The following is a 17697-nucleotide window of genomic DNA, read 5'->3' on the forward strand; positions in this document are numbered from 1 at the left end:
TGTCTCTGATGATTAGTGACATTGAGCATCTTTTCATATCTATTGGCCATCTGTATGTGACAACATGGATGGACTTAGAGGATATCATGCTAAGTGAAATAATTCAGACAGAGAAAGACAAATACCATATGCTCTCACTTATATGGGGAATCTAAAGAACAAAATAAATGAACAAACAAAACAGAAATAGAGTCATAGATACAGAGAACAAACCAATGGTTGCCAAAAGAGAGGGGGTTGAGGTGATTGGTAAAAAGGTGAAGGGATTGAGAAGTACAAGTTGGTAGTTAGTAAAGTACAGCATAGAGAATATAGTCAATAATATTGCAACAACCATGTATAGTGCCAAGTGGATACTAGACCAATGAGGGGTATCACTGCAGAAATTATATAAATGTCTAATGATTATGTTGCGCACTTGAAATTAATATAAAATCATATTGAATGTCAACTTAACTGAAATAATTTATTAATTAATTTAAAAAATATCTCTAAACTATATCTCTATTGTACCCACTTTCTCCATTTCCATGGCAACCCCCACCTCCTGGTCCAGGTCATGGGGATACTAACTACAACCAATCAGATGCATAGAACTTCCTGGCTTATATCCTCCCTTATGTACTGTGATTTCCCCGCAACAGTAAGGATGAGCTCTGTAAGCTGTAAATCAGATAACGTAACGCCTCCACCTAATACCCTTCAGGGGGTTCCTGCTGCAGTAGGAATGAAATCCAGCCTTGATTCCATGCCCAACAAGGTCCTGCAAATCTGGCTTCTATTAGTTTCATCAAACTTATCTCCTTTCAGTATGCTCCTCAATCGTTAAGTTTCAAGCACTGCGGTGTTTTATTTCCTTAAGCAAGGTAAAATTTTATAAAGCCCATAGCCTTTACACGAGTTGTTTCTTCTGCCTAGAATGTTCTTCTTCTGTCTCTTTATATAACAGACTCTTCTCTTTTTCCAGGACTCACCTTAAAAGATACTTCTCCAGATATCTTCCCTGATGACCACATCAGCTATCACCTCTAATTTATTATTTTCTATTTCATATTTTGTTTGTTTCCTTCATAACGGTGTCCACAGACAATTTATTAAATTCCTTTAAGTCTGCTTTCTCGATTTTGTCTTTCTCTTCTTATGAAAGTTTCATGGTACAGACCCTCCATCTGCTATAAATTCTATTGTATGGCTGCTAAATTGCACAGAGCCCAGCACATAGTGAGTATTCAGTGTACTGGATATTTAGTAAATACATGAAAAAACAAAGGGATAATTAGTATTAAGAGTAGAAGAAAATATTTCTTCCTCTAGCATTGAAATATGTACTGTGGTAGAACAAAATCATAAGTAAACTATTTCAGGTGTTGATTAAATCCCCCAAAGGATAAAGCATCTATGTAATAGAAAATTTTTCTAGAGAAGGTACTGAAGAACAATGTTATCCAGACTTCCTAGGGAATTGCAGAATTATGCTGCTGCAATGACTTAGCATTTAGTAGGATGTTTTCTCTATAAATTTGAAAAATGTTATAGATTTATTTCACTTATATTATGTTTTAGCAGTCTCCTCTTCCATGAACATATTTAATTAACATAAGGACCTATCCAGTAATTAAGATAGTCCATATTAAATAAGAACTAACAAGGCAGTTCATTTAACAAACGTTTATTATTCTCTGCTAGGTAGACATGGTTCCTGTCCTCAAGGATCCTCACAGACAAGTAGGGACGACAGACTTATAAAGAAATCCTTATTGTCTTGTGTGGGAACATCAATAAGAGGCACATACCGGAAACATGGTAGAACAAAGGAGGAAGTTTTCAGACTTGTCTGGGTCATGGACAGTGTCCTAAAGGAGATGACTGTGGCATTTGATCATATAGGGATAAGAATTTGCTAGGTAGACAGGATCTTCAGTCCATAGGACCAAATATAAAGACAGAAACAGATGAGGGTAGTGCGTTCCAGAATCTGCAACCGGTGGGAAATGTAAGAAGTAATAGGCAATGAGGTTGAAGAGACAGGCACAACCAGATTGTGAAATGGGGGCCTTTGAATGGTTTTAATCTTGGCAGCAATGGGATTATATAATTTATATTTGAAGAAGATCATTAGGTGATGGAGGATAGCTTCCAGTAGGAGGAATCTGGTAGTGGAGAGAGAAGGCATGGAAGAGATCACCCAGGAAATTACAGAGTGAGAAAAGGGTCAGAGATGAACCTCAGTAGAGCAGAGGCACTTAATTGGGTTGCGGGGAGAATGTGTTTTTTTTCATGAAACTGAGATGGAGCCTTCGGAGTGACAGCAGATGGGAAAAGCAATCAGTACACAAGCCAAGAGAAGAAATCTATTTTAGGTAGGAAGGAGCGATTAATGTCCAACAGATCATGTAAGATAAAAATTAAGATGGAAGGAGTAGATTTCATAATTAAGTTATCTTTAGTGACCTTAACTAGAGTAGTGTTGGTGGGTGATGGGAGAAAAAGCCGCATCAGTGCATTGGAGGATGAAAGAGAATTCAGAAAATGAGCATCACCTAGGGCAGAGAGAGAGAGCCAGAGGGAGTTGCAGGGATCTGAACTCGCTTGTATACTCTGCCGAATCAGAAAGAAGACAGAAACTAGTTTCTCATTGCAGGAGAATTAGATTTTGGTGTAATGTTACTTTAGACAGTTGGATCAAAAGAGAAAGGAAATAAAAAGTAAAGGGTGAAATGTAGGTAAGTTTGTGGCTGAAGTATGAAATAGAGGGTATTTCTGATATTGGAGAGAGCGTGCTGACAGAGAGGAATACAATGATGGCCCTTGAGAAGAAAGATGATTGTTCGGAGCAGATTTTACGGAGGACAGGAGAACGCTCTCAGGTGATGCTGAGGGTTCAGGTGAGCCTGAAGGCACAAGTCTGTGGTGGCCTCAGTCCACCTGCAACAGCCCACCAGAAGGGAAAAGCGGAGGCTGCTGAGAATGCTGATGAGTTAATAGTTGAAGTGATGGGAAAGAATAGAACCAACCAGCCTGGTTAGGCAAGTGGGTAGATGGAACAGTGAAATGGAGGGTGTAAAGACAGTAGAATGAGTCAGAGGAGAAAGTGCGCTGTGAGTGATGGAAGGAGGGCCAGTCTTGCAAAGGCAGAAAACTGTTTACACTACATAAGAATTATACGTCTAAATTGGCATTTCTTTGCCGGTAACCTGGGAAGGTACTTAGTCTGCATTTATGCTGCTGGTGCCCAGAATGGTGTGGGGAAAGCCTGTCTTGGAATTGTACTCAGAATCTGCAGCACAGCTTTGACTACCTGGAGTCTCGGTGATTCTTAGCCTTTTTGGGGTGGATTTGATTTTTTGCCAAGTCATTCAGAGCTAAGTTTGGTGAAGACAGTAGACAGTCAAACTGGGTAATACCATTTTCGGTAGAAATGGAAATGTGGATTTAAGTAACAATACTGTTTTTCTCATATGACTTATAACAGGCCCTGAGAGCAGTTTCCAGAGAGAGAGTGGTGACAGCATCTTTGGAACATATATGTAACCTCTCAAAGTAACAAGTTTGAGGGACACATTCTTCTGGATATGGATGTCTTAAGAGATTTTGGGGTCACGTTCTTTACGAGTTATACAGTACTCAGTAAATACTCACCAGTATAAAGTTTAGAAGGCTTCTGCCATTATTGCTACACAGTCTTTTGTATATTTTTATTATTGAAATCCTTTATGCTAACATGATACCGAAAGTGGTGATGAGACTGAACAAGAATATTTTTATAGCCAGCTTAGCCTGCTTTATCGATGATCTCTTTCTTTACTGGAAACTAGAAAATATAATTTTTATTGCCTATTAGCATCTGTCAAACACTTTAAAGTCCTTCGATGAAAAGTTATGATAAAGGCATACCTAAAACAATTGTGTTGTCATAACTAAATTTGTTAATATTTTGATGTTTGTGATTCTACTGGTTCTCCATCTCCTTGAGGTACCAGAAAGAGGTGGTAATTTTGACCTCAAATTCCTGTCCTTGCAAAGTAACACTAATGAAGTATTTGAATGAGAAGTAGCTATGATCTGCAGAATAATTCACCTACTAGGTAGAATTTGTAAGCATCTAACATGGTGGGGAAATTGTTTTACTGACACTAGAAGAATGGAGTACATAGAATCCAAACATAGTGAAAACGTGCTCTGCCAGCCTTTACGATTCCACGTACCTGAGAATGCTCTGTTCTCATACAGGTTGCTATCATTTCATGCTTTCTGCTTAAGTTGGCTACTTCCCAAAAGGCAAAGAATATGTCATCTTTCTTAGCGGAGAAGTGCTATTGGCATTCTGGGCAGACCGGTCTTCCTTGTGCGTGGGACTCCCAGAATTTCAGCATGATTGGCACCCCTGGCTTCCTGGCTCTAAATGCCAGTAGAACCCACAAGTCAGTGTAGCAGTCAGAAATGTCACCACACATTTCCAAATACTTCTGGTTGTTTATGGACTCCCAGAGTGTGGTGGACTTGTTTACTGAAAAGCCAGGGAAGACAGGAAACATTCTCCTCTGTCCCTTTTACTTTCTCCTCTGTCCCTTTCCCCTCTCTCCCTTACTTCCCACTCTATCTCCCTTGCTCTTTCAATCTCTCCCTCCCTTTCTCCTTTTCTCCTATTTATCTGTATGTCTGTCCGCCCCTCTCTCTGCCCATCTGTCCATCCATCTACCCATCCCCCTACCCACCCATCCATCTCCTTTTTCTTTGTTTTCTTTTTGTTTTCTTTCATTGTAGTATGAGGAATGACAGAAATAGATAAAAGGCATCTTTATTAAAGAAAGACTAAAAAACAAATTAATCCAAGGAAAGGTTAAGGGAGAACAGAAGAGATAGAAAATAGAGCAGTAATGGGGAAGCTGGAAGAAATGTTTCTGCCACATTCATCTGTGGTCTCTTGTGATTTTCTCTCTGAAGCCAAGAATAAGATTTCCTGTAAGAACACTCACATAGTTGTATGATAGGGTATAGCTGATTGCAGAGACATCATAAATAGATTTCACTGAAATATAGTTAGAATTATGTAAAGATTTAGATCCAGACCCTTAAGAGGAGAACAACTTGTCATAAGGCAAGTCCATATGACTTCATCTAAGGGAGGTGCTTTTCTAATAGGCCCCTTGTTTTAAAATGATATTACTTATATGATTGTCCAGGAGCATGGACTATGAAATAATTTCAGCTCCTATGTAGCAAGTTTTTAATTTTAACTTTTACAGAATGAAGTTCTCCTCTTGTGCCAATACCAGTTTCTAAAAATAGTGTACCTGGCTAGCATTTAAAAGTTATAACCTCTAGCTTGCCATGATTGCTAAAAGTCATCTGTTATGTGTTTTTAAAATTTGCACTAACACTTGTGGACCATTCATGCCATACTGAAGCTGATTTTCTACTTTATTTTTTCAGTTGTTCATGGTGGACAATGGAGCAGATGACTGGAGAATAGCCATGACTTATGAGCGTATTTTCTTCATCTGCTTGGAAATACTGGTGTGTGCTATTCATCCCATACCTGGGAATTATACGTTCACATGGACGGCCCGGCTTGCCTTCTCCTATGCCCCATCCACAACCACCGCTGATGTGGATATTATTTTATCTATACCAATGTTCTTAAGACTCTATCTGATTGCCAGAGTCATGCTTTTACATAGCAAACTTTTCACTGATGCCTCCTCTAGAAGCATTGGAGCACTTAATAAGATAAACTTCAATACGCGTTTTGTTATGAAGACTTTAATGACTATATGCCCAGGAACTGTACTCTTGGTTTTTAGCATCTCATTATGGATAATTGCCGCATGGACTGTCCGAGCTTGTGAAAGGTAAGTTTGTTTCTTTTCCTGAGAACATAATTTGCCATATGGTGTCCTTGAAATTAGGAGAAAGAACACATTTTAGACTAGAGGCACATAGTGACTTACTCTTGAAAATTTTGGATTCTTCCATGGGCTTCTTTTAAATGAATTGTGACAAGACTTTTCTTAAGATTTCTGCATACAGCAATGCCTTGATGATTATGTGTTTTTCTTTCTAATTTGATCATTTTTCAAAAGAAGGCTGCCTTTATAATCTGTCAAAATTTGGAGACCTACAAATTGTATAGGAGAGTTGTATCAGAAATGTTTGTTTAATGGTAATACTGAATCATTTTGGTGTCTCATTGGTTAGAAAGTTGATTATGGTTGAGACAGAAATCTGGGGCAAAAGTGGTGATGCAAGATGGCTGAACTTTAGGGAATGTCGCAGAGTGGCTTGTTGATTTCAGTGCCTATTTATAATAGTTTTCATGTGATTAATAAAGAGCTTCTAAGTATAATATTCGGTTTTATCAAACTCTCAACAGTTAGTAAAAAAGGGCAGTGTGTATTCGTTTTATTGTCTGAAGAGCGCTGGTGGTCTAGAGATAGACACATTCTCAGAATTCAGGAGCTGCTCAGCGAGCCTGAATTAATTAGTTATATCATCAATCATGTTAACCTTGTCATTTAACAAACAACAAAAAAATACATTTGTTATATAAATGGGAGGAACTCTCATAACGAGAGGGAACACCTCATGTGACCTTGATTAAGAAAAGTCAAGTTGAAATTAGCAATAAGCAGATAGGAATGAATTAGAAGTTTATAGAATGGTTAAATATTAGAATGTTGGTCTTTGTAGTAACTAGATTTTTTTTTATTTAGTTTTTGAAATCTAAGTTTACATATATAATTTAATGAAGAAAAATGTCTGTATAAGAATTCTTGCAAAAATAGCAAACCCACAATACCCCTCTCTCATTTCTACTTTCTAGAAGTAATCACTTTAATTTCTTTTAGCTATTTCTTTGTTGCTTTCTATATTTCTAAATGATATTGCTTATATTGCTACATCGAGATTTTTTTATCTAGATTTTTATGGAAGATGGGATTTTAGTTTTTTTCACTTACATGTACCCACCTCTTTCATGACCTTATCCCCCCAAAAAGTAATTTCTATCTTCCCAACAAGTTATGTAAATGCCAATGATCTATATTCCATATTTATATTATTATGACCATGTGAACTGCATTCGTAGTTGAAAAATATAAGATATTATAGTTATTTTGCCTTTCCTGAATATCTTTTTATTTTCTCTGGAATTAATGGTTGCCTCATTTTATTTGCTTAGTTTTCTTATTTTTTATTTGCTTAGTTTTCTATGTACTTAGCACCAAATCATCTCTAAATTCTCCCATGTTGTATAAATATCCTTATACTAGGTTCATATATCTTGGACAATTTCTCAATTTCACCTTGAAGAATTGATTCTTGGGCTTTCTAACCTGCCTATCCATCATCTTGGAGATTTCCTCTTCCTTTTATGTATATTGAAAACCCTTTTTCTTGAACTCCATTTCTCTTTCTTCATTTATTTCTTCATTTGGCAAAATTCATCTTCCAGTACTTTCTAAGAAAAGGTAGTGAGTGAGAGATGCAGTTTTTGAGATCTTTGTGGAAAGTCTTTATTCTTTTCTTATGCTTAATTGATAACTGGACTGGATATAAAACTCTAGATTAAAAATCACTTTACCTCAGAATATTGAAGACTTTACCTCAAAATATTGAATATTTTCCTCTGGCATCCAGGTCCAGTAATCGTATGCTATTATCATTTTTGATCTCTTCTTTCCTGGAATCTTCTAGGTCAATGCTCTAAAATTATACAAGAATATATCTTGATGTGAATCTGTTTTTAATCAGGTGTATCTGAAACTTACTGGACCAGTTCAATCTTGGAATTAATGTCCTTCAGTTCTTGGAAATTTTCTTGAGTTATTTTAATGATTTTTATTCCTATTTTTTTATTGTGTGGATATTGGCCCTCCTGTATTAGTTCTTTAAGTTTTTAATTTTCTTTCTGCATTGTTTTCTGTTTCTGTTTTTGCTCTATGTTTGGGAGACAACCTCAATTTTATCTTTCAAACTTTCTATTGAGATTTTATTTCTTCTTTACTATACATTATTTTCTAATGTCTCATTTTTGATGCCTGAGTGCCCATTTTTTGAAATTACATCACGTTTTTTTTCCTGTGGAGACATTAATGATAATATTCTTCTCCTTGAATATTTTTGTTTCCCCAAAGATTACATGTTTTAGTTTGTTTTGGCTTCTATTTTAGAAGTTTTTCTTAGGTGTTTAAATAACCTTGACTCTCTGCTATACTTACGAGTGGGGTACTAAAGAGCTGATTGGATGCTTTCTGTACAAATTTAGAACTTGTCAACTGTGGACTTCACTAAAGGGTGATTTGGGTGGGGGGCACCGATTTCACTATCTTTCCATATTTTCTGTTTTCTCTGAACAATCTGACTGGCCCATGGGAAGCCTTTTTTACTGCCCTGCCATGATGGTAGAAGCCTGGTGACAGCATTCTGGATGGAAATTGAAAGAGCAAAGGATTCTCAACCGTTAATATGCAAACATTTGTTTATTTTTCTAATCCAGCACAGTAGCCTTGCTCTCTGCAGTCAGTCCTCAGACCTTGTGTTTTACTCTTCCAGACAATAAACTTTTAGACTTCTGCAGGTTGGCAAAAGACATTACCAGTCCCACCGCAGAAAAGGGAAACTAGGTGTCTAATGCTACTTTTACGCAGTATTTTAACCCATCTTCACATTTAAAGCTCTGTCATTATTACTTCTTACAGAGGTACTGGTGCCTAGAATTCCTGAGTCTTTGTAAGGTATAAGTGCGTGGGTGGGAGGTGTTGGTTCTGAGTGAAGATATGGTTGCTTCTTGATTTTTCACCACTGCTGGTCTAGAATTCTCCTTTCTCAAGTCAGGTAAGTCAATTATCGGTTGTCATTTGGCTTTTTAGCTTCTTTACTATTGTTTTTCACTCATTCTGGTTGTCCTTATGGTTTTATGCTTCTTTTGTTTGTTTTTAGTTTTTGTTTGGGGGCTTAGGGAGGGAGCTGAAGTCAATGTGTTTGTTGAGTCTGTCTGCTTTTACCAGAAATTCTATAGTGACTAGTTTTTAATATTACGTATCCGAACCTTTTTTAGAACTTCTCTACAAAATATAGACTTTGAAGGATTAAAGTTTTTTTCTTTTAAAGAAAGGTTGATTCCTTATGGTAATGCTTTGTTTCCTAGCAATTATGGTATTTAGAGGCTTTGATATTTTCTGGAGCAGATGTACCTATGAGAATTAAAGAATAAATGTAGAAAACCTTAGTTGTTACACTTATTTAGTTTTTAAAGATTATTTTAATTAAAAGTTATACATAACATTGTAACATACCTATTTAGTTTATGAAGATTATCTTAACAGTTATGCATAACAATGAAGTAAAAGCATAATTTAACAATATGTACATCTATATAGGTGGTCCTTAGTGCATCTGCTTCCGAAGGGCCAAGTAAATAAAATAGCCTTAAAATTGTATATGTGCCTTCCATTTTCTTTTCAAAAACAATTCATCTTAGTTGTCACAACTCATTGTCACTAAATACAGAAAGTCTGAGGCAAGCTGTGCCGAATCTTCGTAGCAGCCTAAAGTATGTGTGTTTTTGAACATGCTCAAATTGTTAAATGATGGATCATTCTTGTTTTTGTATAAAAGGCACTAGAAAGTGAAAATTGCCCATTTTATATCAAGAATCAGAGTGTAGCCAGCAGTTACATAAAGGAAACAAATCTGTGCTGTAGCGGGGAAGGGAGAAAGACCAGACTCTGGTCTTTGAGACCCTGAGATTTAGTCCCAATTGTACAATTTGGGGGCTGAGTGACCTCAGGCCAAGTGGCTCACTTCTTTTTGCATTTGTTTCTTCATTGCAAACTAAATGGAATGATAAACTTTCCTTTTCCAAAGGTAACATTTTGTAATTGTACAAATACGTAAAAGAAAGAAAATCATTAACCAGCATTGCGATAGTAGAAGATTTTCCACATTTGTTTTTCAATAGACTTCCTATTTGGCTGCACATGATGTTCATATTGTGACTTTTAAGATACAAAGATATAAAAAATTTGCTCTTGTTTTTCACATGGTTGATTTTGAATGTTGCCTGCATCTTACACTTCCTTAGATGTTTTTCTTCCTCTCTCTCTGTCTTCTTTCCTTCCTGCCTTTTGTGAAGTTTGTAGTACTTAATGCAACACACATCTCTCTTGTTTCTTTGGCTTGGAATTGAGATTTGAATGAACCCCAGCAGTTACATCTTTGAAGTATCCAAGCATTCTCTCCTTGTTAAAGGGGGATTCACACCTGATAGAAATTTCTTCTTAGTTAATTAGAGTAAGTCTAAGAATATTTTTAAAAGGAGAGAGCTTTTGAGAGAGAGAGAGAAGCAGGTGGCTTTCTGAAGAAGTTTGTTTTGTAAACTTGTCCCTCGCCTTCTACTGAGCACAGAACATCTAAAGATTTATGAGAAAAGTTCTCCACTAATGAGGAGGGAGGGCATCATGCAGGAGGCATCTGTTCCTGCTGGTGTTACTTGCCCTGGAAGATCATGCACCTCTGGTTGACCTATAAGTAATAAAATCTCTTTTTTTCTTTTCTTTCTTTCTCCCTCATATCCCCCTGAATGATAGGAGGAAGCAGAGTGGCAAATATCTGGCATTATGTCTGTGGCCTACATTGTCAGGAGCAGGCTGCCCCAGACCAGACCACAGTATCCCATCTCTCTTTGATTCTGGTCTGGCCTTGTGTTGAGGTGGATTTTAGGCCTGGGAAGAGCACTCTCTTCTGAAGCACTTTGGGGAGGGTGGCCTGGTGCTTCTAAGTGATCTCATGTTCTCGGCGACCTAGGCCAAAGGTATTTAATCAAATATGTCAGGAGAAACTTGAGAAACATATGTCTTAGAAGAAGCCTGAATCCCAGAGCTTGGGGTCTTGAAAATTAGGAATTATCCCATCCAGACTTGCACTTTTTGAAACTTCTCTGGTTCTGTAAAGATAGCACAGGGGAGTGTTCAACCCAAAGTGTATCTTCCTGGACACTGTTTCTGAGGAAGGGTGGTGACTGTTTTGCAAAGTTTAGGACTAGATAGTGTAGGCCACTGCTGTGTTACACTAAGAAAAGCATTTTGTGTGTGATGTTTTTTCCTCTAAGTGTTCTCAGAGCATTTAATATGTGAATGTGCATTCGGAATATCTAAGAAGGAAAAAGAGCATTTATTTGGACACATCTTCTGGGAAACACAGTTTGCATTATGTCAATACTGAAATTTTGGAGAAAGAAAGGCATCGTAATTTTCTGCACGGTTTAGGAATTTTAAAAAATGTTCTTTGTTAAATATGTTCTCCTTTTTCCTGCAATTTTTGTAATGTGGAAGAGGGAGTAAGTTTGAGCTGGAGAGGAAGAAGGGAGAAAGAAACGGGAGCTGGGAACTTTGGTGGCAGTGTTACCAAGCTGAAAAGCAGATGTTGTAATAATCTATAATAAACTACAGATGCTAGGTGCTATTTCTGTCGCTGAAAAAGATTCATTTAGTTAAGACATTAGTGGCTAAACTTATTCTTATTTATTTCATTGTTTTATCTCTAAAAGCATTTAAGTTTGCATTAATTCGTATGCATTAGTTAAGAGGAAAATTTTCTAAAAATGACCAAGAATGGTTTGCTTTTTTTAAAGTAGGAAAACTAGAGAAGCAAACAAAGGAAATTGTTTTAAATAGCCTCTAATAATCTAAACTGCAATTTAGATGGATTAAGAATAATGTTTTTCTATCACAAAAACTAAGATGAAAATAAATTTGGTACGCATTTTTTTAAATTATCAAAGACAACCCGGAGATTGAAGTTTCAGTTGTGTTTAGCATCTACTAGTCAGTCTTAAAAGTATGTTTCATTTCTTCCATTAGTCGAGTTTGACTTTTCTTTTTTCTTTTTTTTTTATTTTAACTTTGTCACTAATAATCTCCTACATTGCACTTTTTAATATTGCTGGGAGATGGTTTCTGGAATGCACTAGAAACCTACTTTATTATAACATAGAATATTTTAGAGTATAACAGTCAAATCATGTCCCATAATGAAACCTTATGCAACATACACTTCGTATAAAATAGCTGTTTTAACATAAGGATTGGTTATGTCTTCTGACACCAGTACTGTATTACAAAAAAGTTGCTAAGGAAAGCTCTTGAAGGATGAGAATATCCTATTTTGTAACTATACAGGTTTCTATTGTTTTAGTACCAATTCATAGTGGATATATGATTTGGGGTTCCACTGTCTATTGAATATGGGGCTTGAATATCATCTTAATTTTCTGTATACTAAGGTAGGATGAATACCCTATTCCTGAGAACCAATAAAACCAAATGTAGAATAGTAGCTGTTTATACCTAGGAAATTAATTCAGCGTTGCGGTAGTTACCTTTTTGTGGCTAGGTGTGAATCTGTTATTTTAAGATCCTACATTTATGACTTCCTCTGTATGGAGCATGATTTTAGATAAAACTGGACTTTAAGTTTCAATATGTGATAAACTGTTTAAAATGCTTAAATGATCTGGGTTCTAATTTTCAAGTTTCTTATTTTAAAAATTTTTGTATGTTCTTTGTTACAAGCCAGTTCTTCAGGATGAAGAGGTAGATGGAAGAGGAAAGTCTCATTTGTTCTATTTATTTATTTTTATTATTTATATAGACTCAAACATAGGAGAATTTGAAATGAGGAGCTACATTTTCGAACACTAGCTTGTTATCTTCATCTGCCATCTATGATTTTATTTTATATTTTCAGGAGACTCTCTCAAAGGCCTACTTTTTTCCAAGCCCTGACCATCAGAGATGCCTTATTTCCTGTTAATTTACTTAAATTTGAAACATGTTACTTATGCTCAAGTTTCTTCAATAGATGTAAAAGTAATCATAAAAATATTCATTGCAGTGCTCGAGAAACATCCTGCGGGCACCTTGAATTATTACACTATACTGAATAATTAGATTATTTCTTACCACGTCAGGTTTCAGCTGTTGCTAAGTAAACTCTAAGCATTTCATCAATGGATTTGTAATTTGTGGTTGATGGTAATGTAATACTTTGTAAACTAATACTTCCAGAGTCTGATTCATACATACAGATATAGCATTTTTCAAGTTCATAAATGAGTCACAACTTTAAAATGGGTCCTTTCAAGTTATAAAAGTCGGCAGCTTGAAAACATTCATCACGCATCTGTGACTTGCAAAGCATCAATGCTCAGGATGTTTTCCAAATAAATTGGTCATTAAAGTCTATGGAAAGAGAAGCCAGGGCTCTCTCAAGCTCAATTTTCTCTTCATTCCCACGTAGATATGATTTGTTTTTTGGTTTACCTCCTAAGAGAACAATGAGGATTAATGTTTGTTGGCGAGATGCTTTGAGAAGCTGGTTTGAAGAGTGCAGTTTGAAAATACCAGCAGTGATTATATTCAAGCTGAAAAAATGAGACACCGAACAGCTCAGAAATTCAACCTCACTGATCTTACAGTCAGTTCATTAGTCCTCCCCATCTTGACACCCATGTTGACACCCATGTTGATGTACAGATTTTATGGAATATGGATCCTGAGTGTCTTCCAGCTTGGGAAAAATCCCTTTGATCATCCATACAGTACATTAGACAGGATGCGTGTATGCGATCGTGTGCGGCACTCTCATGCAATTTAGCTTCAGAACCATCGTGTCAGATAAAAAGAAAGAACGTAGTCTAAATGTTGATGCCCTGACATTCAAGCTATTTTGTTTTTAAGAAAATTGGTATGTTTCTTAGACATACATGGAGCTTGGTTGGAGAAAACTCAAGTTTTCCTACTTGCCTACAGGATTTTCTGTGTTTTATTTTTTAAAAGTTTATATCCTTTATTTTTAATGTTACTCTATTGCAAAATAACATTAAAATAACAAAAGCAATTCAAGACGAGAAAAGTGCCTTTACGTGCAATAAAATGTACCCATTTTGAATATGCACAGAGCTCGGACAAGTCTGCCTTCTATTATAATGTTAAATTTTTATAACCTTAGTATATATTAATGTGCTCGCTTAAAGTTATGAGAATTCAATTATGGAATGAGGTGGGTTTTAGAATTGTATCCCAGAGCCATTGTTGGTGTACAGAGCACCGACTGTTTGTCGGGAAGCCTGCTTGGCTTGACTCCCCTGGGAAGGAGTGGACGAACTATTTCTCCACTGCTAGCCAGACTGTTAGAGCTGTCTGTCGATACTTCCTGAAGCCCCCGAAAAGGGCAGTGTCAGTCCTTGAACTCTCCTACTCTGCCAGTTCCAGCCCTGTTGTGTCCTTGATTCAAAGCCCACGGATTAACAAATAGCTGATCACCGCCAAATCCCTAGAGATATTGGAAAAGACCCAATCATCAGATATTTAAATCTAGCATTGTGGCAGAGTCAAAGCCATTTTGAGAACATGGTCATTATTCAGTAAATGCTTGGTAAATAAATAAAGGAATAAAAAAAAACTTCACATGGAGTTTCACCATAATTTTTGACAAAAATATAAAATGAGATTCTTGGCATTTTTGTTGGGTTCTTTTTGAACAATTTTATGAGGTGTAAATTATAGATCTATTTTAAGTCTATCATTCAGTAGTTTTTAGTAAATGTTTACAGCTGTGCAACCATCACCTCTATTGAATTTTGAACAGTTCTATCACCCCCAAAAGATCCCTTTTTCCCATTTGTGTTAAGTCCCTGCTTCCTCCAGTCCCGGGCGACCACTGATATACTATATGTCTTCATATGTTTGCTTTTCTGAGCCTTTTGTATGAATAGAATCAGATAACATATAGTTTTTACATCTGGCTTTTTTTTTACCTGGCTTGAATTTTTGGTGTACATCTATGTCATAGAATGTATCATAATTAGTTCCTTTTTATTGATGAATAGTATTCTGTTGTAAGGATATGCCACATTTTGTTCATCCATTCACCTTGATACACATTTAGAAGGTTTCCTGTTTGGGATTGTTATGAATAAGATTGCTGTGAACTTTTGCACAGAAGTCTCTATATAAACATTTCTTTTTTTATGGTAAACATGTAGGAGTGGCTACATCGTTTTACATTCCCACCAGAAGTCAATATATAAGGGTTCCCGTTTTATCACATACTTGACAGCATTGTCATATATATGTGGATATATCACATTGTCAGTGATTGATATATACATGTACACATTTATATATATACACATATATAGAGATTTATATAATCTTATAACCATTCTCATGAGTGATATATTATTATGGTTATAATTTACAATTCTCTAATGACTAATGATTGTGAACACCTTTTATGTGATCATTAGCCATTTATATATCTTCTTAGGCAAAATACCTATTTAAATTGTTTGCCTATTTTTGAACGGGGTCATTTGTCTTATTAAATTACGTGAGTTCTTTGTCTATTCTGGTTACCAGTTCTTTAATGGACATATGATTTGCAAATATTTTATGTAGCTTATGGAAGCCACACATACTTGCTTTTCTCTACATCAGTCTCGGCTTGCCTCCCAAAGCCACACAGGAAAAAAGCCAGCTACACATATCCAGGAACTGTGAACTCTTTGAAGAGGCTTGCTTCTCTTGTTAAGTTTTCTGCTTCATATGCTTCATATACTTCATATGCTTCTCCTTGCTGCCTTTTTACCTATTCTGAAGTCTTGCTTTTTCTAGTATCCACTGTTTTCTAGTAACAGGAAAGAGAGGAAAGATCAAGGGAGAAATGTCTTTCTAGTTCTTGCATTGCTTTGATAATTATAGTAGCTATGACAAATGAAGTCAAGAGAATATTTAATTTTTACACTTAGGGTGAAGATGTACCTGACTTGCCTCCAATGGGGATATTTAAAATTCTTTTCATTTTTCCTAGTTGAGGCAATAATTTGTTTTTATTGATCCTCAACTTTCTTTATGACTAAATATTTGTAACACATCCAACCCCGTTTTAGGTATGTAGCTAAAGATTGTTAATAATCAAGCTCTCCCCTCCCTTTTGTGTGGCCTTGATAGATTTTATGACAGCCTACAATGACTTTGGAAGAGTAATAGTCCAACCATAGGCTGTCTGACCATAACACCGTTGTTTGACTGTTCTTCATGGTGTGCTTTGTATCACAGTGACGGGATGTTATAGTACACCTCACAGGGATGTGGCAGTTCATATTTGACATTCAGTATTCCACAGTGGCTCAGAGGCAAAAGATTTTTGAGTGACTGCCCAATATCATTGCTTTCAGGTCTCCTCTCAGAGATTTAGTGTTCTAAAAGCTTTCTGTGTTACATAACATGTACTACATTTGTTTATTGAACTGTATTTAATATCCTAACAGACGACAATGCAATTTAAAAACAAAATTTTTCAGACTTTATGATATCTAGTGTTGTGACTTCAGACCCTTTTATGAAACTTCATGTAAAAACCATGGTCTGTATATATGAAAGCCACAAAGTAAAGCGCAAAGCATTCAGATCGAGTAGGATTGGCCGAAAATATCTGTCGTCAGTGATCATAGTAGCTTTCTCAATTTAAAGAAATGGTTCCTAATATTTCATGTGATCAGGTATACTAATGATCATAAATTCTCTATTTTTGAACAAAACTGGGACATTGCTAGGTGTCTATGGCGAATCATCCTGAATCTCTACTCATTATTTCAGGGGGTAGTTTTATGCTTTTGTCCATGAAGGCATTGCGAAATGGAGCATCTAATACAGAAAGATAAGCTTTGGTCAGTAATTTTAATCTGGTTTCGTGGTGGCCAGCCCTTAGGATTTCTGGCTTTCTACGTCTGGAAAGAGATGAGTATTAGATTTACTACTATAGGTCGTCTGCCTACTGTGCTTCCTACTGGTTAGTAAGATTTGTTTTGTTTTGTGTTTTAAATAGGTTCTAAGAAGCTTGGGAGTGTCAGTGTAAAGTGAGCAGCCACTCTGTCAGGCTTTCTATTCCTGTTTGAAGATTCTCCATTTTTTGGTGTATTGATAGCTTTTGTTCTTCTTCTCATCCACCGTTCACCTACTTTATCATCTAGATCCTGTTCTTTCAGCTCTGTCAAGGTCATTGGTATTTATGATGGGGCAGGTGTTTTGGGTAGGTGCATGATGATGGATGGTTGGATGGAAAAAGAAATGAAGGTGACCTGACAGGCAAGTTTGATGTGGTCCTGAACAAGAACCAGGAAGACTATCATAGTCATTAATCGCTGGCATAATATGCTCCAAACTTATATTTGATCCTGCTTAGGGCAGACGATGAGTTCTCTCCATTTTAAAGGTGTTCTTTGAGTGCCTGTGGTACTCTACATCCTATGCAAATGGAGGTACAAAAGCCCCATCTGAACCAACTTCTCAAGGATAAAGACCATATCTAGTACATCTTGATCCCCACAGCCCAGAGCCCTTTCATATCTGGGTCAGATAAGACCTTACATGTCATCTAATTCTATCAGGGCGGGAGTAACAAGAACCATTGTTCCATGAGGACTTGGGAGGTCAGTGTTTCTGCCCACATGTGTACCCATCAGTGAAGATGATAGAAGGCTGATTAGAAACACTTCATGGGTTACTTCATGTTTTAAAGTTTAACCCTATAAAAGTTATTATAAAGAATACTACCAATGAGTTGGTAGTATAATGTCTGTTAAAAGTGGAAAAAATTCTTACATCTTTATTTTATCATTTTCTAAGAACTGAT

At 36.3% G+C, this 17697-nt stretch overlaps 1 protein-coding gene across 2 annotated transcripts in view; it reads left to right on the forward strand.

The window, feature by feature from the left end:
* KCNN2 (potassium calcium-activated channel subfamily N member 2) overlaps positions 1–17697 on the forward strand; it is a 139851-nt gene that overhangs the window by 34634 nt on the left and 87520 nt on the right. The window contains exon 4 of one of the 2 annotated variants that reach the window (XM_039848478.1): positions 5434–5852. In XM_039848478.1, the coding sequence (XP_039704412.1) occupies positions 5434–5852 (419 nt within the window). Of the gene's footprint in view, positions 1–5433; positions 5853–8106; positions 8836–17697 lie in introns of those variants that run through there. The other variant, XM_039848479.1, reaches the window with a different exon arrangement.

Source organism: Pteropus medius, unplaced genomic scaffold (genome assembly GCF_902729225.1).
Source record: "Pteropus medius unplaced genomic scaffold, Ma_sr-lr_union100, whole genome shotgun sequence".
In the NCBI taxonomy this organism is placed as follows: domain Eukaryota; kingdom Metazoa; phylum Chordata; class Mammalia; order Chiroptera; family Pteropodidae; genus Pteropus; species Pteropus medius.